The 23,352-nt window shown below is 38.8% G+C and overlaps 1 protein-coding gene across 1 annotated transcript in view; it reads left to right on the top strand.

The window, feature by feature from the left end:
* The window catches only part of LRP1B (LDL receptor related protein 1B), a 1,336,604-nt gene that overhangs the window by 545,849 nt on the left and 767,403 nt on the right, over positions 1–23,352 (top strand). Inside the window, exon 4 of the mRNA XM_043505072.1 lies at positions 21,725–21,844. Within this exon, the coding sequence (XP_043361007.1) occupies positions 21,725–21,844 (120 nt within the window). The remainder of the gene's footprint in view (positions 1–21,724; positions 21,845–23,352) is intronic.

The following is a 23,352-nucleotide window of genomic DNA, read 5'->3' as shown; positions in this document are numbered from 1 at the left end:
TATTAAAAAAATTACAAATGACAATTCACAAATAAGAGGAGAGTGTGGGTGCATTCTTCTGAATATCACAGATTGTCATGGTATAAATATTAATTATCATCACAACTTCCCTGTGAACTATGCTGGGTTTGTAGAGCAGTATGAGCCCCTAATGGGATGAATAGCATGGAAGGAAAAAAACTTTCTTAAAAACATCATATGTTTATGAAGGAAGGCAGTTTTACCACAAATCCCTTTAGCAACTTAAAACAGGCATAGTGTAATAAGATGCAAGGAGAATGGCCTGCAAACCACTCTGGGCCAAGGCCCCACAGCTAAGACGGAGAAAACCACATGGATTTCAGTTCTTACTTGCACAGCTCAAGTCATCTCTCTGTCTCCTCTCAACACTCCTGCTGTGCTTTCATGGGTTTTCTCTAGGAAACTGCATGACATGATTACTCTAATAGAGTTCTGAAGGTATGCAGAGAGAGCTATTTCTGACTCAAGCAGCATTATTTTACACTACAAGCAAACTCTGATCAGAGTTAATAGGGAATTCTGCCTTCAAGATTTGGCCCAATGAATTTACTATTGTAACTTCTACTCTGCTTTGGGAAGGAACATACAGAATGTTTGTTTATGGATCTGCTTTGCTGCCATCTAAATTTAGCATAAGTCCAGCGGGTAGCATGTGGCTTAATTTGATTTCTCACCCACAGGAGGTTCTAAGCCTCTCTTTGTAGTAATTTCCTACAAATTGCTTCTCTCCATGCCACATAGCAGAGATGAACTGATGACCCATGGATTTCTCTAAACTTTCACAAAAGAAATGGGCTTGAACAAAAACCTATAATGGGAGCAAAAACAAACCGTCACATCCAAATACAATCAGGGAAATTTCGATCTAGCACTGAACTTTGTCACTCAAGCCTATCTCCATTTAACTGTAGTCCTGTATTTTGGTGTCTCTCTCCAAGGTTAAAATCTTGTCATTACTTTTTCGAAATCTTTGATTTGAAATTTTCATTAAACAAAGATCTGTATTTTCTTCTAATCATATAAAATAGATTGATAAAGATTGTGTATAGCATTGTGTAGTTAACTTACATAGTGTTTATTATATATTTGTTTGCATACATAATTGAAGAGTTCCTTATTAAAATATATGCAATTGCTGAGCAACTTTTTATTGCCAAGGTCTAGATTGTGACATTTAGGCAGTTCTTTTCCCTGCATGGCTGGCCAATTTCAATGGCTAGTACATAGAGCCATAGTTCTGCCTTTTCCATAATCCTCATCCTCAGTGGGATACCATGTGCCCTCAGGTGAATAGGCTAGAGCAGCCCCTAACAGAGTAGGGGCTTCAATTCAGCCTGACCCTTATATGGGCTATACAAGATTGGGGGAAGCTGTCCATCTAAGCATCTAAGAGTGAACAAAGTAGATTGTTCAGATATTGCACATTTTTGAAATTTGACTCATTCTGCTTCTCTATTGAACTTTGACTCAGGTCACTCTTGGTGGAATATGAAACTCAAATTTCCATATCTCTTTCTCCATGGTATATCTACCATGGCAGAGTTATGGGCCCAGGTGGGTGACCAAAGATCATTATATTTTTGTCACATTTTTATGATACAATAGGTAAAGCTAATAAAAAGACCAATGAATGTAAGATAACATCCAGCTGCATTATTTCAATCTAGCAATTGAATTCTATCAATCAAGTTACCCTTTGCTGTCAGGAAAGGAAAACATAGAGGCTTATACTATGTGTGTGATTTTTTTAAAAAAAAACATAGGGTAAATTAAATTAAAGAGCTTAATCTACAAAAGATATGAACTTCAAAAATGTGGAAAATTAACTAGAAAAAAATAAAGCATATATTTGCTAAGAATAGTTTAGACATCAGCATATGAATATTGAACAACAAAAATTGAATGAATAACACAGTGATAAAATCAAAAACATTCATGGAATACAAAACTGCTGAAGTGAATCCAAATATTTAAGAGACATTAGAATATTTATGGAAGGCAATAATAAAGCTAATTCAGTGGAGATCTTCAGAGAAAATTTAATTATTTAATTATTATTTATAATAATAATAATTTACAATAATACTAATAAAAATTTTTATTATTATTTAATTAGACAAAGTACTGTAAAATAGCCTGTTACTATCCAGTGTGTTCCACCCCTAATTACTAATGCTAAAAGAGATTTCATTAAGGCACTCTAAAGGTAAAAAATAACATAAATGCAAGGATTCTTTTTATTCATTACAAATGTGTCTGTCTAGATTTCTAAACAGCATCTCTCACTGTATTATATAAGCACCAGATCAATGTGTTTTCTCATACTTTACACACAAATTGATGGGACGGGGGAGAGAGAGTGAGTGTTCTCCTTTTCTGTTTCTCATACTTGCAGAGTTTTGCATGACACTATGTGGTGCATTGAAAATACAGACACTCATAATACTCCCAGTCTCATACTCCTTACATATAAAAAACTTCCATTGATATCTATGGAAGTTTTGTCCTAAATAAGAGGCATTGGCTCAAGTGTGATAAGGAGATTTACTCTAATATGCTGTCTTTTATTTGAAAAATATATTAATAAACTTACCTCAATTCAATTCACAGGAACTGATTACTCATATATTAATAAATTTGCATTTGAAACATACTAATAGTACATTATTGAAATTACTAAATGGAAAGAATAAATAAATACAAGAATAAGGAAAGTAAATAATGAGCTAATTAATTTGTTTTACAAGGTTGTGGTTGAATGAGTGTTACAATTATAATCCAAATGTACTTATTAAAGTGTTCTGTGAAAAGTCATTATGATCATCTCTAGCTAAACTATGAATTAGTCTGAATAAACATTAAGGAATGTTAGCCTTTTGATATCAGAATAGTCTTGGAAATGATAGTTACGTTTGTGTTTCTAAGAATCTATTCTCTCTTAAAAGAAGAGCCAGTTGAAAAATCTTTTTCTTTCAATAAAATTTTTTGAATAAAAGTTATTCGTTCTGTGCCTTTATTTATTTATTTATTTTGCAGGAAAAATCATTTTAATTTTACTAGAAATGTTTTTATTTGGTTTTCAAACAATGACAATTTTTCAAAAATTCACAATTTTGAATTTTTATTTTCCCCCTTCCTCACCCTTTCCCCCTTAATTCCAAATGTTCTTTCTTTCCCTTTTTACTCTGTAACTTTTCAAAACCTTTCCAACTGCAGAAAAGGTACAAAGTGATAAAGTTAATTTTTTTAACTTTTCCAGACTTGGAGAAAACTTAGAAAACTTAGAGTCAAATAGAAAGAAAGAAAGAAAGAAAGAAAGAAAGAAAGAAAGAAAGAAAGAAAGAAAGAAAGAAAGAAAGAAAGAAAACCCTGGACATTGTTCATTTATTGTAGTCAATGTGAAAAAGAACAAGAGAAAAAGTGGGGAAATAGAGAGAAATTAAAAATTCAAGTATCATAAATATAAAAAAATGCTTTTTGAAAACAAACATTTCAGTTGGAAACTTAATTTCATTTAGAAATTTCTTATTGAAAAAATGTCTACTTATATATTTCCATGAAAAATGGCACTTTGAACAAATGCCATTTCTTAGTGGAAAATTTTCCATTAAAAAAAATTAAGCCAGCTCTTCTTCAAAAGCACAAAGAGTCTTTGAGACATTTTGGGAAACAATAATACTAATAAAAAACTGAACCAACTTGTTCAAAATGCACTTCTGTGCAACTGTGAAATAAGACACTCTTTAGTTGAAGCTTTGTACTGTAAATATTTACTACTGTCCATATTTCTGTTAATTTTTTTCATTAATAGGAAGATAAAAGAGCTAGATGTTTTGAATATGCCTCTTGATAAGTCTGGGAGGGCTTGTTTGCTCTGAGAACTCAGAAGGCTTCTCATTCATATTTGATTCAGGCTGAAATACATCTGGCTTAAGATAATGAAGTCACAAATGTAGACATACTGGAGATAAGTCTTCAGTGAACTGTGTAATTATATTTTGATAAAATTATATTAATAAACTTTATTTTTATGATCACTGATATAAGACATCCAGCTATGTTTCTACTTAAATTCCATTACACTGTCCTAAATCATGACATCTTTTGGATAAGAAGATTTTGTTATGTTTCTGTAACTCTTGTTTTATCAAATATAAAGCATATATTGTCAGTCACGTTCCAAGATATGCTCAGACTTCCTGAACTATTTCCTGAACTGTAGCTGGTATTTAGGATAAATTAGAAGCTTTTAGAGAGAAATGAAAGGGAACACTCTTGAGGTGGAAAAGCCATAGTTAAATCATCCAATATTTTAATTGAAATAATAATATTTTGCTTTTATAGTGTTCAGTGTCTTTCAGCAAAGCACTTTACAAACCATCATAACATCAGTGTCTGTGTTATTCCATGTATCTCATAAGTTAAATAACACGCAGAGGGCATGATGTAAAGATCACTGAATTCAATAGAAAATATCATAATTACTTCAACAGTTTTTGGATTGAGTCCAGGGAGGTTAAAACCTTGCAATGTAATGCGCTACCAGAGACCCCTGAACCTGTGTGGAGGTAGTCCCATTAGGAAAATCAAACTCCATTAGTAGTGTTCCTGTTGTGAAGTCTCTATAACACATCCTCCCCATTAGTTGCTTTTTGCACTGCTTTCTTTTTTTAATAAAAAGAAAAGGCTCTCATTTTGTTTTTAATTTAATATGTCATATCAATGTCAGTATCTAAAGTATATTTAGTAGTTTTAAAAAGAAAAAGGAGTACTTGTGGCACCTTAGAGACTAACAAATTTATTAGAGCATAAGCTTTCGTGAGCTACAGCTCACTTCATCGGATGCATTGTAATGCATCCGATGAAGTGAGCTGTAGCTCACGAAAGCTTATGCTCTAATAAATTTGTTAGTCTCTAAGGTGCCACAAGTACTCCTTTTTCTTTTTGCGAATACAGACTAACACGGCTGCTACTCTGAAACTAGTAGTTTTAAGAAACCCTTTCAAGAGAACCAGATGGGATAGAGGGATGAATAGACAATGGTAGAATAACATTTTTATACAGCCTTTACTACAATCCTTATTAAATTATTAAAGAGTACCAAACTACAACTCTAATTCCTAACAACCTTTAGTGTGTATATTTAGGCCAGATTTTGAATATGCAACCATCATTATACATTATTTTGGTATTCTGTGTAATCAGCTATATCAGCTATATTCACTATAGAAAACGTTTCCAGCAGTTGCCAATAGCAGATATTCTGAAGGTTCTCATGGCTCAGCATTCATTGAGTTATTTCAGGAAAAAAAATTCACCCCAGAAACAGAAAGTTGTCTTAAGGGCTTTTGCAGTTCCCCTACTTAAATATACCACCCATACCACATCTCTTGACCACCTCTGTACCTACAAAGGCCTTATGTCAATGTGGCTGAGAAGCAATGGCAATTAAATGAATTTCACCAACCATGATCCCAGTCCTTTTTTATCCTCTCCAAAGTGGGGAAGCTAACTGAGGCATTTTGTTAAATACAACTCTTCAGTGGCATGTGAAGAAGTGTTTTTTTACCCATGAAAGCTTATGCCCAAATAAATCTGTTAGTCTTTAAGGTGCCACTGGACTCCTTGTTGTTTTTGTGGATAAAGACTAACACGGCTACCCCCGATACTTGACAACTCTACTGTTCATCAGCTCTTGATAGATGAATTTATAACAATAACTGGCTGGCAAACTAACTTTTTTCCCCCTCAAAAATGTATCCAAAATATTCAGGCCCGTGAACCCAATTGGGGGTTAATTTAAATCAACATATCTTTTAAATCTGAGAGGAAAAATGAGACAGAAGGAATTGACAAACAAGAAAATGTCAGATCACTTGTTTGACTGATTAATTAAAAAGTGGTCCAAGAGAAACTAGAGAGTCTTCATATCAGATATCACTGATGGACTGTGCTATGCATTAGGAATGTGTTATGTAAGTAAAGCAGTAAGCAGTATTGTCAATCATAACCATTCAACAATCATGAGACAGAACACAATAAATCCTAGAAATGTAGGACTGGAAGGGACCTTGGTAGGTCATCTAGTTCAATCCCCTGCACTGAAGAAGGCCTAAGTATTATCTGGACCATCCCTGACAGGTGTTTTGTTTAACCTGTTCTTAAAAACCTCCAGTGTCAGAGATTCCACAACCTCCATAGGTGATTGGTTCCAGTGCTTAACTGCCCATACAGTTAGGATGTTTTTTCCTAAAGTCTAAACTAAATCTCCTTTGCTTCAATTTCAGCCCATTCTTTCTTGTCCTGTCCTCACTGGATAAGGAGAATAATGTATCACACTCCTCCTATAAAAAGAAAAGGAGTACTTGTGGCACCTTAGAGACTAACAAATTTATTAGAGCATAAGCTTTCGTGAGCTACAGCTCACTTGAAGTGAGCTGTAGCTCACGAAAGCTTATGCTCTAATAAATTTGTTAGTCTCTAAGGTGCCACAAGTACTCCTTTTCTTTTTGCGAATACAGACTAACACGGCTGCTACTCTGAAACTCCTCCTATAATAAACTTTTACATGATTAAAGACTGTTATTATGCCTCCCTTTCTCTTCTCCAGACTAAACAAACCATGTTTTCAGTTTTTCCTCATAGATCATATTTTCTGTGCCTTTAATCATTTTTGCTGCTCTCCACTAGATGTTCTCCAATTTTTCCACATCTTTCTGAAGTATGGTGCCCTGAACTGGACACAGTACTCCAAGAAGTACTCCAGAAGCTTTATCAGTGCTGAGTAGGGTGGAAGAACTGTGTCTCATGTGTTGCTGACCAACACACCTGATAATAAGAAAAGGAGGACTTGTGGCACCTTAGAGACTAACAAATTTATTTGAGAATAAGCTTGTGTGAGCTTCAGCTCACTTCATCAGATGCATACAGTGGAAAATACAGTGGGGAGATTTTATAAATAATGGGTGTTACTATACACACTGTAATGAGAGTGATCAGGTAAGGTTGCTGGTGAGTATTTGCTTCAAGTTGGGGGGCTGTCTGTAAGCAAGGACTGGCCTGTCTCCCAACATCTGTGAGAGTGATGGGTCATCCTTCAGGATAGGTTGTAGATCCTTGATGATGTGTTGGAGAGGTTTTACTTGGGGGCTGAAGGTGATGGCTAGTGGCGTTCTGTTGTTGGGCCTGTCCTGTAGTAGGTAACTTCTGGGTACTCTTCTGGCTCTGTCAGTCTGTTTCTTCACTTTAGCAGATGGGTATTGTAGTTGTAAAAATGCTTGATAGAGATTTTGTAGGTGTTTGTCTCTGTCTGAGGGGTTGGAGCAAATGCAGTTGTATCATAGCTCTAACTCACTAGCAACCACACACAACACAATAAAAACACGAACCCAGGAACCTATCCTTGCAACAAAGCCCATTGCCAACTATGTCCACATATCTATTCAGAGGACACCATCATAGGGCCTAATCACATCAGCCACCCTATCAGAGGCTCGTTCACCTGCACATCTACCAATGTGATATATGCCATCATGTGCCAGCAATGCCCCTCTGCCATGTACATTGGCCAAACTGGACAGTCTCTACTTAAAAGAATAAATGGACACACATTCCAAAACCAGGCAAAGAACACTTCAATCTCTCTGGTCACTCGCTTACAGACCTAAAAGTGGCAATTCTTCAACAAAAAAACTTCAAAAACAGACTCCAATGAGACACTGCTGAATTGGAATTTATTTTCAAACTGGACACCATTTACTTAAGCTTGAATAAAGACTGGGAGTGGATGTGTTATTACACAAAGTAAAACTATTTCCCCATGTTTATTTCTCTCCCCTTACTGTTCCTCACATGTTCTTGTCAACTCCTGGAAATGGCCCACCTTGATTATCACTACAAAAGGGTTTTTTTTTCTCTCTTGCTGATAATAGCTCACCTTACCTGATCACTCTCCTTACAGTGTGTATGGTAACACCCATTGTTTCATGTTCTCTGTGTGTATAAAATCTCCCCACTGTGTTTTCCACTGCATGCATCCAATGAAGTGAGCTGTAGCTCACGAAAGCTTATGCTCAAATAAATTTGTTAGTCTCTAAGGTGCCACAAGTACTCCTTTTCTTTTTGCAGATAGAGACTAACACGGCTGCTACTCTGACTCCTGATAATACATTGCATAATGATGTCTGTTATTTTTGCAAAAGTATTACATTGTTGATTCGTATTTAGTGTGTGGTCCACTATAACCCCCAGATCCTTTTCTGCAGTACTCCTTCCTAAGAAATCATTTCCCATTTTGTGTAAGTCATTATTCCATCCGAAGTGTAGTATTTTGCATTTGTCCTGACTAAATTTCATCCTGTTTATTTCAGACCATTTCTCTAATTTGTCAAGATCATTTTGAATTCTAATCTTGTCCTCCAAAGCACTTGCAACTCCTCCAAACTTTCTGTGGTCCATATTATAAGTGTGTTTTCTATACCATTATCCAAGTCATTTATGAAGATACTATACAGAACCAGGCCCAGGACAGATCCCTGCAGGACTGTACACAATATTCCCTCCCAGCTTGACTGTGAACCATTGATAACTTGGAGCCTAACTTCGGACTGAGGATTTCAGTGGATATCAGAAAGCTTAAAATCATGGGATTGGCTTGTCAATCATAAATTTTAAAAAAAAAGTTGCACTTTTGACCTGAGTGCTCAGCCAAAATTCTGGGCCTGGAGGAGCTATTTCTATTTGGATGAGAAATCAGTGGTACAAGTCAGGACTATTCCTGTTTTATTCCTATGTGATAGCCCTGCTCAAGCAAAGATGACTGCGCTTGCTGGGCCATCTGAGTAGGTTGAAAGACAGATGCATACCCAAGGACATGCTATATGGGGAGCTGTCAGAGGGAACACAAACAACAGGACTCCTCAAGCTTCGCTATAATGACAAATGCAAGCATGATATTAAGGAATTTGGAAGCGATCATAACAAGTCTCTATCAAAGCATCAGAGTCCATGACAGGAACTGACTCCTACAGCTTGAAGAGAAAAGAACCAGTAGAAAGCAAATAGCTCCCAACCAAGTTACATATGTTTGCAACAACTGCCAAAGATCATGCAAATCTCAGATTGGACTATTCAGTCACGAGACATTGCAAACTATCTACATCATAGGCTGCAATTCCCACTGTCTCTTGTAGACAAAAGGATGCTGATGCAGCATAGTGCTTTGGATGGTAACCCCCATTGTCTGCAGATGTTTTTGACTACATAAATTGGGCTTTATTGCACCTTCTGTTGAGCCTAAAAGAGTTTTCCATGTCTAGTGGCTTTAATGGGAGCTGTGATTGTCTTTGGACCCAAGACCTGCAATGGCAGTCATTAGCACCTTTCTACATAACAACAGAGTTGGTTCTTTTTATTTGCCTTTCAGTTTTTCAGCCTTTAGGGATCCCATTTTCAAATTTTTCTCTGCAACAAGATAGGGCTAGAAACTTTTTTTTTTTTTTTAAAAAAAGAGAGCTGAACATAACAGGAGTTTAATATTTAATAAAAATACCAAATATTGTAAGACTTGTGATGAAAATATCACAAGTTGGAAATATGAGCTAAATGAGGCCTAACCAGTGATCCCTTTAACAAAGGATTCCATTGAACATTGTCTCCTTTGAACTCTAGTATATACTGTCTGTCAGTGTTTGCACAATGTAAGGAGAGGTTAGGGACTGTGGAATCTATTAATTTGTTTTCTCTCTTCAGTAAAAGCCTTTTCTACATGAGAAAATTTGACTCATTTAACTAAATTGGTTTAGAAACTAATTTAGTGAAATCAGTGCAACCTCCTTGTGTGGACACTCTTATTTCAGTTCACACATGCCTTATATCCATTCAACTTAAGTTGATAAGGAATAGATTCAACTTGCTATAAAGTATCCTTAAACTGAAATTAGAGTCTCCATACAAGGAGATTAAACCCTATGGGAAAGAAACTTGTATTAAGCACACTAAAAAAGTTTTTACTCTGTTCCTGGAAAAAAAAATCCATTATATTAAAACAGTGTTTCAGTGAGCAGTTAAAATGGGGGCGATCACGGATATTCTCCCTTGAACAATGTGTTTTGATTTGTTTTTTAAAACTGACAGTTGATGCTATCTGTTGCACACTTTTTTTTTAAGAGTTCTTCAGAAGTGTTGTTATGAGCCTGAGGGCTGCATCATCATATCTGGAATAATTAAGCAATATCTAGGGAAGTATTAAATTCCTTCAAAAGCAGGGAAATTGTTCCAATTTTGCTTTCAGTTAGGTGGTAGAAATTTAACAAAGTGCTCCTGAAAGTACCTCATTGGACTTGCCACGTTTTAAGATAAAATGTTCAACCCCACCTCGGTAGACTTTGCGCAAAGGAATCATATATAGTCAGAGGAATCAAATCTCTCCCTCCTCCCACCTGGCTCCCTTCATACAAAACCTGGTGCAGAGCATAGGGCATTTATGTAGCTAGTTCACAGACTGCAGTAGCCTCTGTAGCCCACTGTGGTCATGCACAAACTCAGACAGAGTTTGTGACCAGTGGATCTGTGCAATTCAGGGAACCAGTGGCTACATTATTCCTGTTCTCCTGCCACTTTCACAAAATCCTACACCATTTCATTGGCAACGAATGAGCCCAAATTCTGTGACACATAGTCCTATACAGTGGATTTCTATGGGATCTGTACAGCTCCCCTATACAACTTTCTAAAGAGCTTAACCCCTTCCTTCCTCAGAATTGTCATGGTTTTGCCAAATTTTGGGTTTTGTTTGCTTGTGGTAGAGGTATGGGGGGGGAAGGGGCAGGATTTTGTCCTAACAGAGCTCTCTTTGGGACTTACACTCCTCTGCCTGTTACCCTGTGTACTCATTTATACTGGTGCAAAGTTGGTGTAAAATGTTACTAAATCACAATGAAAGGTGAAAAGCACTGGAGAATCAGGCTCTTGGTCTCCAGCTATTTAATTTTTCTTTCCAGAATATGTAAACTATTGCCTCCTATCTGTTAACCAGCAGGATTATTTCCATACCTAATCCATCCCTTGCCACATTGGCCATGCCAAATTGAACATAAGTATACAAGAAAAATCATATATTGCTCTTACTAAAATGATAATTATTGCTTCACTGGTATTTTAGTGAGTTATCTCTCAGTTAGGAAAGATGTGCTTTAATGTGCTACACTAGTGTCCCATTCATTAGCTAAAAATACCTTGGGTAAATTACTAAATTTTTGTGAAACGTTTTCAGCATCACTGACATATAATGAAGAAGAAAAAGGGTACTAGTAAAGAAGAAGGGAAAACAGCAGTGAGGGTAAATAAATGTTATGATGTATGCAGCAAACTTTTCTACTTATGGATTCCTTCCATACCCAGACAAAATAAAGCAGCTGATGTTTGCCAGATTCAACAGAAGAATTGGAAGAACTTGTATAGATGTTCTCCGGCACAAAAGTGTTGCACAGAGATTAAGAGATCTAGTCACTGCAGCTGTGCATAGAGGCAAAAAGTTGTTCTACTTATTTTGGGGAAGGAAAATTAGTATGTGACTACAAAAAATATATGAATATTACCATGGCTTCTTAGACCCATTGATTTTATTTTAAGGGTTCTCTCATGGTTACTGACTAGTTAGCTCCCTCCAGGACAACTGCTAGTTGATACATGTCACAAGACCTGGATGCAAGCAGGTATAAATAGGAGTATTGATGGTATAAAATATAAAGTCCTCAATCAGCTCTAGATACATTTACCATGTTTTCTACCCTCTCACTCCCTCTGAGCTCTCCTTCTCGCCCACCAGAATCAATTCTAGTTACAATAAAATATATGTATAACAACAGGACAGGTTCTGTTCTCCACCCTGGCCCCTCTTTGTCATTCTTGTGGCATATAGGGGATGGAACTGTGCGAGGGAGAATTCCTCCTGCATAGGCACAGCTTTGGACAGCCATAAGCAGCTTTCTGCAGAGAGTGTGCTGGGGACAGTAGCAGTTTCTGTAGCACACAACACTTCTGGATGCTCTGAGCTTCTCCAGACAGTGGAGTGGCTCTTGAAGGCTGTGGAAAATTAGACTCATTTTTTATCTCTGGAGCAGCCAGTGGCAGATTTAGAGTTAGTGAGGCCCTGTGCTCAGCTTCATTTTTGGGGCCCCTCCTTGGGACCTAGCCAAGAAAAAGAACATTCTCTCTTATCTCCCCCCATCCCCATTTTCATTCTTTTTTTCTTCATCCTCCTCCTATAAGTAATAGGAAGTAAATGAAAATAAAGTGAGGTACCTTGATTGTTTTTGTAGTCTAATTTATTTTTCCACAGACCACTTGAAAATAGCTGATAGTCTCGGCGGACCACTTAATGATCTTTCCAAATATTGTTTGTACCATTAGCTAACGATTGTAAAGTGCTTTGGATAAGAGCGCCCTGTAAAAAAATGTAAACAAATGTTGGAGTGCAGGGTCTGACCAGGAGTTAGGGTGTGGGAGGGGGTTCAGGGCTAGGACAGGGGGTTGGGGTGTGGAGCGCTTACCTGGCACAGCTCCTGTTTGGTGCGAGGGGTGCAGGTGGGGATGTGTGGGGGGGTGCAGCAGTCAGGATGGGCAGGGGGCTGGGTGTGGGGGGGGCATGGGTATGGGGGATTGCAGGAGTCAGGGAGGGCAGGGTGTGTGTGAAGGGGTGAAAGAGTCAGGGCTGGGAGTGTGTGAGGGGGTGCAGGAGTCAAGGCTGGGGGTACAGGGTCTGGGAGGGAGTTAGATACAGGAGCGGGCTGGGGTTTGGAGTACATGTCCAGTTGGCATCTGGTATCAAGTGGAGTGTCCCAAGGGTCGGTCCTGGGGCCTGTTTTGTTCAATATCTTCATTAATGATCTGGAGGATGGTGTGGATTGCACCCTCAGCAAGTTTGCAGATGACACTAAACTGGGAGGAGTGGTATATACACTGGAAGGTAGGGATAGGATACAGAGATACCTAGACAAATTAGAGGATTGGGCCAAAAGAAATTGATGAGGTTCAACAAGGACAAGTGCAGAGTTCTGCACTTAGACAGAAGAATCCCATGCACTGCTACAGACTAGGGAATGAGTGGATAGGCAGCAGTTCTGCAGAAAAGGACCTAGGGGTTACAGTGGATGAGAAGCTGGATATGAGTCAACAGTGTGCCCTTGTTGCCAAGAAGGCTAACGGCATTTTGGGCTGTATAAGTAGGAGCATTGCTAATAGATGGAGAGACATGATCGTTCCCCTCTATTCGACATTGGTGAGGCCTCATCTGGAGTACTGTGTCCAGTTTTGGGCCCCACACTACAAGAAGGATGTGGAAAAATTGGAAAGAGTCCAAGGGCCACAAAAATTATTAGAGGGCTGGAGTGCATGACTTATGAGGAGAGGCTGAGGGAACTGGGATTATTTAGTCTGCAGAAGAGAAGAATGAGGGGGGATTTGATAGCTGCTTTCAACTACCTAAAAGGGGGTTCCAAAGAGGATGGCTCTAGACTGTTCTCAGTGGTACCAGATGATGGAACAAGGAGTAATGGTCTCAAGTTGAAGTGGGGGAGGTTTAGGTTGGATGTTAGGAAAAACTTTAGGAGGGTGGTGAAACACTGGAATGGGTTACCTAGGGAGGTGGTGGAATCTCCTTACTTAGTGGTTTTTAAGGTCAGGCTTGACAAAGGCCTGACTGGGATGATTTAGTTGGGGATTGGTCCTGCTTTGAGCAGGGGGTTGGACTAGATGACCACCTTCCAACCCTGATATTCTATGATTCTATGATACAGGGTCTGGCCAGGTGGTAGGATGCAGGAGGGGGCTCAGGGTTTGGTCAGGAGGTTGGGGTGTGGAGCATTTACCTGGGGCAGCAACCATGTGGTGTGAGGGGTGCAGGTGGGAATTTTGTGGGGGTGCAGGAGCTTCTGTTTGGTGCTCCGGGTGGGGGTGTGGATTGGGGGGGTGCAGGAGTCAGGATGGGGGCTGGTGGTGTGGGCTGGGGTCACGGGAGTGCTCCCAGCCCTGTGCCCCACCCCACCCAAGCCCTAGCCCCAGCCCCCTGACCTGAGCAGCTTACGGCAGGGGGTTGTGTGTGTGGGGTATGTGCAGGGGGAGTGTGGGGGCCCCATCTTTGCTCTGCCCTGCCCCGATTCCACCCTCTTCCCCAAGGCCCCACCCTCGGCTCTTCTCCGCCTCCTCCCCTGAGCGTGCTCTGCCCACCCCCCTGCCCTTCCCAGGTGACCTGAGTGGCAAATAGCTGTTTGGTGGCAGGGGAAGCACTGGGGAAGGAGGGGCGTGAACATCGTATGCTTGGGGGAGGAGGCAGGGAAGAGATGGGGGAAGGGGGAGCTTGGCTGCTGTTGGGGGTGGAGAAAAGCATACAAAAGGAAAGGGATTTCTTAGAAAATGTTCTCCCTTCTCTTTTATACTGGGTGATCCAACTCAAGCATCCTTGCTGATATCAACTGTGGCAATGCATCATTGGGATAGATATGATTTCTTAAAAAGGGATTTACAGATCATGGTGATGCACAGAAGTTAGATCCATAAGTTTCTGCAATGCAATGAGTAGTAAACCATGTGGAATAAACAGAGGCTATTAATTGCAATGGGCTTTGCTGAGTTGAATCTGAACTCAGTGGGAAGCAATCCCATATAAATGCAATTGTACTTTAGGATACTATTTTACCTTAAGTTCAACTCCTGTTAAAGACAATGGCAAAAGTCCATTTGATTTCAGTGAAAGTAGGATTGGACCTTGAGGTCAAAATCCTGTCACTCACCCCAAGTCTGAGGAGCCATGTTTCGTGGGAGCTAGGGAGGATAATAACTATCATAGCTTCTGGCAGTTATTCATCCCTGGTACTTCCTAGCTTATAGGTTACATTCGAAAAGCCTCCATGAAGTTGTACTCCATGATATGCAATTATGGCTTTTTGACATGCAGCCTTTTCTTTCTGGGTAGCAGAACTGCATTAGTTCCACTGTGTCTGAGCTCTTACACAGGTATGTAGAATGAGGTAGAATTTTCCCTTTAAAATATAAAAGAAAATAAGTTTGGGTAATTTGGGGGTAATGTATTGAAAATACCTGGCCTACTTTCCTGTAAAATTAAATGAGAAGTGAATTCACCAATTTACTTTGTCAAGTAATGATGGCGAAACTAAGATTCATAAGAGATTATAATCTCTTAAAAAGAAAAGTAGTACTTGAGGCACCTTAGAGACTAACAAATTTATTTGAGCATTTGAGCTACAGCTCACTTCATCAGAGCTTATGCTCAAATAAATTTGTTAGTCTCTAAGATGCCACAAGTACTCCTTTTCTTTTTGCGGATACAGACTAACACAACTGCTACTCTGAAACCTGTCATTATAATCTCTTGTGTTTGGAAATCGTCCATCAGTAACTGCAGAACTTACTGGTCTGTTGAGCTCAGTAACACAGACCACTCATTAGTTTCTACAACTTAGATTAAAAAGCACAGGGAACACAATGATTGGGTTACCAAAATTCAAATGATCTAACCTAAAAATCTATAGTATTCGAAACTGCTATGCAATTGAAATCTCAAACAGGTTTGAGATCATGCCAGAGTATATTGACACTGAATCCACCTGGATGGACTTCAGATCCCAGATAATTGAACCTGCTATGACCGTCATTGGTCCCAAAATAAGAGCCAAGAAGCCCTTAGTCTCCATTAATAACAGAAACATCATCAAACAGCATCATGTGGCTCATTTGAGAGGTGATATGGTCACATATCATAAACTAAATGGCATTTGTAATAAAACAGTACATGCTGACTACTGAGCTCTTATGGAAGCCAAAGCCATGGCATGTGAGGAAGCTTCAGCCAGTAGTGACGTCACCTCCTTGTGTAAACACTTGCACAACCTCACTGACAAGAAAGTCATTCATTCGGTGTGCTCTACTTCAGTTCTAGTCAGCTAATCAATACGGAAGTGGAGTGTATGGCACACTGAAGTGAACATTTCAGTCATAATGTAAACATACCCCCAATTTCTTTGGACCCTGAAATAAAAATGATCCTGGTGAATGTACTATCAACAAAACCCACCGAATTATAAAGACACTTAAGGGAAATAATGTGGCAAGAATCTGTGGAATTCCTGTGGCACTGCTAAAATAACCTTTGAATCAGCTATTCTTTTTTGGCTGCAGATGGTGTTCAGTATAATCTGGAGAACAGAGCTGGTCTTGTCTGAGTGGCAAAAAGGCATTTTTTTTACAGCTTTAGAAATGTAAAGGAAGCAAATGAGACTGTTGTAATTATTGAGGCATTACTCTTCAATGTGTCTCAGGTAAAGTTTTTGCTTCTGTCTTGTTGGCTAGAGCCACTGATATATGTAGGAGCAAGAGAAGAGCACAACAAGTTGGCTTAACTCCTGGTCATTCCATTACAAAGCAAATCTTCACAGTGTGCCAGTTTATCAAGAAGGCACAAAAGACCAAGCACCGCATTCACACTGCATTTGTGGATATCAAGTCTGCATTTGACTCTGGTAGGGAATCACTCTGGCTGATCTTGAAACCTGCAGGTCTCCCTGACAGGCTCTGTAGAACATTCTGTTTCCTATTTGATGACTCGCCAAGCTAACTCCTTGTAAATGAGATGAGAACTGCCTTCTTCTGAATTAGGTTGGATGCTTGACAAGGGTGTGTTGCTGCTCCAGAAGCCTTTATTACAATCATAGACTACACGCTTGACCAGGCTCCAAGTAAATGAATTTTAGGCATATGCCTTGATGATAAGAACCTCAATGACATTGATTTTGCTGACAATGTAGCACTACTTGTTGAATCAGTGGATGAGCTGGTTGAGGCACTTGAAGCCTTGAAAAGCTCAGCGGAAAAATTGGCCTGAAAATTAATTGCGGTAAAAGTAAAATTAATCCATTCAGTGATTTTGAACATGGTGCCAGGCTGTAGCATCCTGTAAGGTTAACACCCATTGAAAATTGTTGGTGATTTCACCTACCTCCAAAATGTTGTCAATATCACAGGCAGGCTTGAGAAAGAACTTGAAGCCCACACTGCAAAAGCATCATCAGGAATGGGGCACCTCATCAAGAATGTCTTTCGCAAACCAAACACCCTGATAAGTAGAGAGATGAAGCTGAGGATATATAATGTTTTGATGGTCAGTATTCTGACATATGGGACTGAAACATGGCCCCTCACTGTCAAGATTGAAAGAAGTTAGACACCATTCAGACGAAGCATCTCCAAATAATCAAAACCATCACATGTTACAAATTCAAGTTCAATGATGATATCCATTTTTTAACTAACCAGGTCCCACTCTTTCAAATGGTTGCCCAATGCCTTCAAATGCCCACCAACTTCCCTGCAAGAATCATATTTGATTTTGACCCAAAGGCAGCAGAACTGAAGAGACCCTTTGGAAGGCCTAAAAGATAATGGCTGGATGGCATCAACAGACACCTTTTCCTCACAGACATCCTACCCCATAAGCTCCAGATTTGGCACAGGACAGAACATCATGGACGCACAAAACATGTTTGGTGATCTCTGTGTTGTCCAAGTGACAGTATGAGAACTAATCAACCAACTAACCTGTAAATTCTTTGGATTTTCGAAATAAATATTTTTAGTCTGTCTGCCTCTAATGCAGGCAAGGGTCCCATGAAGAAAGGAAAAAAATAAAATAAAATAGGGTCATTTGAAGAAAGCTTGACCCCTCTGGAACTTAATGCTTATCATTTACATTTTCTACTTTAAAAATTGCTAACTAAAATAAGGAAAATAAAACCCTATAAAGGTGTTTATTTAAATTAACATGTAGTGAACCACAGAGCAAAGAAAGTCAGAGTTCAGGCTAAAACTCCTTTCTTAATTCTCCAGCTGAGTTCTGCCTTGACACATGCCCAGAATAAGCCCAAGGTTTCAATGATTTTGTTTAGGGTGTAAATCAGGGCAGAATTTGATCCTTCTTGGCTATGGACCTAATCCAAAGCTTATTGAAGTCAATGGAAAACCTGCTGTTGGTTTCACTGGATTTTGGATTAGGACTCATTCTGCCTGAGAGAACTGCTTTTTGGTTTAGCCTAAAATTTGGGGCAAGAATGAAAAATGTTTCTTTTTGTGATCTGGTCTGTTTTCATTGATGGTAAAATTTGATTGCTTGTTTGTTTTTTCCCCATGCTGTTCTCTGATTCCTGTCTCAGGTTCAGGAAATTCAGCATAATTCTGTGGAAACCGTCATTGGCACTCAGACTTGAGACATTTTCTTTTTAGGAAAATAATTGTAATGATTTTGCGTATCGTCAGATAATACTCATGCAGAAATGGGCTTTAAGGAGTGATTTGAAGAAGAGAAAGGAGGCATTTGGCATTGCTAAGTAGTTGCATGTTCCAAGTGAAGAAGGTGGCATGAAGAAGACAGTTGAATGAGGAGACCGAGAAAGCTATTAGGAGAGAGTGAAAAGAACAAAAAGAGGAGTAGAAAGAATGAGAGCAGGGATGTATGAATAAAAACATTTTTCAGTCAGTTGGTTAATTCACAACATTCAAATTCTATTTACTAGAAAATATAAGGGTATTTTTGTTAAAAGCTCTACGTGTACTATAGTAATGATATTAGATATTCACTCAAGCAGAAAATTATGTGTAGTATGCAAACAAATCATAGATAGATTAAGTCACCATGTGTGTTCAGTCACTGTAAGCCAGTGGAATTCAACTGCCAATTTATTTTTGCCTTTTTCCAGCAGTCTCAGCTGGCTACACAGCTGGTCAGCACTATTCATTTCAAGTCTCTGTACACCTTTATGGGAACAGATCAAACAATCCAAATCCAGTTTGTAAGTTAAATACTCATCCTCTGGTAATAATCTGCCTTGCCTCTAGTTCCCTACCTCAGAGAACAGTCCCATTTCAAGTCAACTTAAGAGAAGGTTTATTGTTTAAGGTCCAAATGTGGGCTAGTTATTGGAAAGATAACATAAATTCAGGAACAGACTAGGGCCAGGAATCCAGCAAAAGAAACTGCACCCCCAAAAATTAATTCTCCTATTACAAAAGAAATAGGGAAATCACACAGAGAACATTTGAAAAGTATACAGATTGTGACAAGGGACAATTTTTCAGCAGCAAGTCAGTCCATTAATTCTGTGTGATTAAAAAGCTATAGGGAAGACCCTGTAATTATTATGAGAAATATATTTTCATTTTTAAAATAATAAAACCTCTCTTGCTAATAGTTGCATTACTATGAGTCATAATGTCATGTGCCAGTCACATTCAGTTTTCTCCCAAAATAGAACTGTCAAACCCTGATAGAGGGCTTAGCAGCTACAACAAACACCTACAAGATCTCTATCATGCATTCCTACAACTACAATACCCACCTGCTGAAGTGAAGAAACAGATTGACAGAGCCAGAAGAATACCCAGAAGTCACCTACTACAGGACAGGCCCGACAAAGAAAATAACAGAACGCCACTAGCCATCACCTTCAGCCCCCAACTAAAACCTCTCCAACGCATCATCAAGGATCTACAACCTATCCTGAAGAACGACCCATCACTCTCACAGATCTTGGGAGACAGGCCAGTCCTTGCTTACAGACAGCCCCCCAATCTGAAGCAAATACTCACCAGCAACCACACACCACACAACAGAACCACCAACCCAGGAACCTATTCTTGCAACAAAGCCCGTTGCCAACTCTGTCCACATATCTATTCAGGGGACACCATCATAGGGCCTAATCACATCAGCCACACTATCAGAGGCTCGTTCACCTGTGTATTTACCAATGTGATATATGCCATCATGTGCCAGCAATGCCCCTCTGCCATGTACATTGGTCAAACTGGACAGTCTCTACGTAAAAGAATGAATGGACACAAATCAGACGTCAAGAATTATAACATTCAAAAACCAGTTGGAGAACACTTCAATCTCTCTGGTCACTCGATTACAGACCTAAGAGTGGCTATCCTTCAACAAAAAAGCTTCAAAAACAGACTCCAACGAGAGACTGCTGAATTGGAATTAATTTGCAAACTGGATACAATTAATTTAGGCTTGAATAGAGACTGGGAATGGATGAGTCATTACACAAAGTAAAACTATTTCCCCATGTTATTTCTCCCCCGCACCCCACCCCCCACTGTTCCTCAGATATTCTTGTTAACTGCTGGAAATAGCCTACCTTGCTTGTCACCATGAAAGGTTTTCCTCCTTCCCCCCCCCCCCCCGCTGCTGGTGATGGCTTATCTTAAGTGATCACTCTCCTTACAGTGTGTATGATAAACCCATTGTTTCATGTTCTCTGTGTGTGTATATCAATCTCCCCTCTGTTTTTTCCACCAAATGCATCCGATGAAGTGAGCTGTAGCTCACGAAAGCTTATGCTCTAATCAATTAGTTAGTCTCTAAGGTGCCACAAGTACTCCTTTTCTTTTTGCAAATACAGACTAACACGGCTGCTACTCTGAAACCTGAAAATTAAAGTAGAACACCCTAAGAGAAACTTCAGTCCTTAAACAAAACTGTTGACTCTTTTTTTCAAGACAAATAGACCCTCACTAATAATGATTATATGGATTAAGGCTGACTTCAACTAACAATTTGTAAAGACCCCAAGTGTTAAACTGTAGCCAGATTTTTTCTCACGGATATGCCCAATTACTTTAAACTGGTCCCCAAACTGAATTTTCTCAGTCCATTTGGAGCTTATTTTATAGTCCCCCTGCAGCACTCAGATAGACTTGAATTGTGAAAAATATCTACAGATTTTGAAAGGATCAAATCCTTTAGACTGCATTCTACCAACCATTTCTTATTTTCCCCCAGGAAGAGGGGAAAAAAAACACCTGTCACAACTCATCAAAACACCATGTGTTAAAAAACAAAATTTTCTAGACACTTCATCCAATTTGCGGTGAGGCTGGTTTGGGGTTTTTGTTTGTTTCTGCAAATCTGAGTCCTACAAGAAATAATTAATACAATGGCTGTTTCTACCATGTTGCTTCTGCTAGGTTTCAAGCCTTTAATACTATGACTCTTGTTTTGTCCAGATGGCATATACTTAATATTGCTCCAGCAGTAGATTTCTATGAAAGAATTCAGTAGTAATGAAATATATTATATGCACTGTTTGTCCAACATTACATGCTGATAGCAAATAAATTATTAAAACGGAATGTATTCACATTGATTGCGGTGAAGGTTATACATGCATCAGTGAATCAAAACAAGCGCTCAAAAGATAGAAAATCAATTTATGTGACAGCTAGGAAAAGCATGGATGTTGAAATCTCTTTCATCCATTTGGCTGTTTTTGAAAAAAATAATTTCATGTAACAGAAGTATTTTTAAAAAATGTTGCTTTGACTGAACATAACTCATGTGCAAAAATTGGAGGCCTGAACAGAGTGATAATACACCTTGATAATAATAAAGCTTATAGTAGCTTTATAGTAGCTTGTGATAGAATATAGAATAACAATTTGATTTTATTATTGTGCCAAAAATGCAAAGCTTTTCACAATGTACTTAGTATCATAAATAAATTCCCAACAGCAGCATTTACTGAAAATGGTGTTGATTTTTTCCTCCACATACGAGTTGTGGTCTAGGAATAATCAAAACTAAAGTTTACCCTCTAGTAAAATTTTGTTCTAAACTTTTTTTTTACAGAATTATTACCCAAATGCCAACAGATGAATTGCCAATACAAATGTAGTATTTCAAGGAATGACACCAGCTGTTACTGTGAGGATGGATATGAAGTAGGCGACGATGGAAGAAACTGCAAAGGTAACGGAAATGTGGTTTTACCTTCTCTAAGAATAAGGCCCCAGTCTTGCAAGAAGCTACATGAAGGAGAACAATGGCATTTTTGCAGAGCTTCTTGCAGGATCTGAGCCTAAATTTGGTTTTAGAATGGTTTAAACAGATGGTTAAACTATATTTACACAAAAAATGGCAGGTAAGGTAATCAGGTACAGTACTATTGCTGGGGCAATGCAAGAGATCCTAGTGAGTTCCCACGTTTGCTGCTGCTGTTTCGCTGGAATCACATTTATATTTGGCGTGCCAGCTGTATCTTCTCAATGTAAGTAGCATCTTTTTAGAAATTTACAATAAGTTGTGAAGCACAGCAAAATTTACAGCAAGACCTGAAGGTTTCTATCTGGTGTTTACATCAGAGACAAATGTGTCTCTATGGGTGGAAGCTGTGACTCCATCAGGGCCAACTACTGTATATCACAGTCAGGATCTTGAGGATGACATCAGGGATAGGACTACTTCCCCCCACCCTCCCCCCGTCTTCCCTACATGTCTCACACTGATGACTCATAGTCAGCCAATGAAACAGAAAGAGCTTTGTGATCAAGGACTGATGATGGGCCAGTATTTCAAAGGACCACTTGTGTAATCTCATAGCAATCTAAAGGGGGTTATGGCCCCACCAGCACTCCCATCCCAAAGAATGACAGACAGGACATCCTGGCTGATCCTTTCTACCCTCCTGTGCCTACAGTGTGAGGAGAAAGAGTATTAAAATCTGTCTAGGGCTGCTCAGACAGGCCCAGAGCATGAGCTTCCCCCTTTCTAAGCATCTCTGAGCCTCCCTCCCTTGAACATTCTCTGAAACCTTGTGAGCCATTTGGGGATATGATACCCCTTACAGCCATATAAACCAGAGTTTGATCCATGAAAAAAAAACCCTTAATCATATAGCTTAGTTTTGCACTTGCCTTTTAATAGGTTTTCTGCCAGTAAAGTTTAGATTGAAATTGATATTTCTTTTCTATTCCAGCAATATATGAATTTCGATTCCCCAACACTTTTTTTCTCTTCAAAAGTAGATAGGGTTTTCCCATCACTTTATTAATGTACTCGCTGGCTATCATACATCCTCCCCCCTTTAACAGAATTATTCTGCATAAATGTAATTTCTTATATGTGCGTCTTCTTCTGATCTCTGGGTTTATGTTTTGTAATATTTGAAAAAAATTGTTGGAACTTTTTTTCTTTTTTATGATTTTTGGCTAGATTCTCAGCTGCTGTAAATTCACATATCTAGATTATCTCCAATAGAACTGTGCCAGTTTACATTAGCTGAAAATTTGACCCTCTATTTTTATTTCTTGTCTTGAACATTTGAGTGGTTTGCAGTTTTTTATATTGTTGTTAACAGTTATAGGTAGAAGTTGATGATTCCACTAAAGAACTTAAACCATTTAAAATAGTTTCCTAACATGAATGAGTTGACATGCATATTCAGTTATTTCTACTTTTGAAATACTGCTTCAGTCATA

This window comes from Dermochelys coriacea, chromosome 11 (assembly GCF_009764565.3).
Source record: "Dermochelys coriacea isolate rDerCor1 chromosome 11, rDerCor1.pri.v4, whole genome shotgun sequence".
NCBI classification, from domain to species: domain Eukaryota; kingdom Metazoa; phylum Chordata; order Testudines; family Dermochelyidae; genus Dermochelys; species Dermochelys coriacea.
This window is presented reverse-complemented; position numbering and strand designations above follow the sequence as displayed.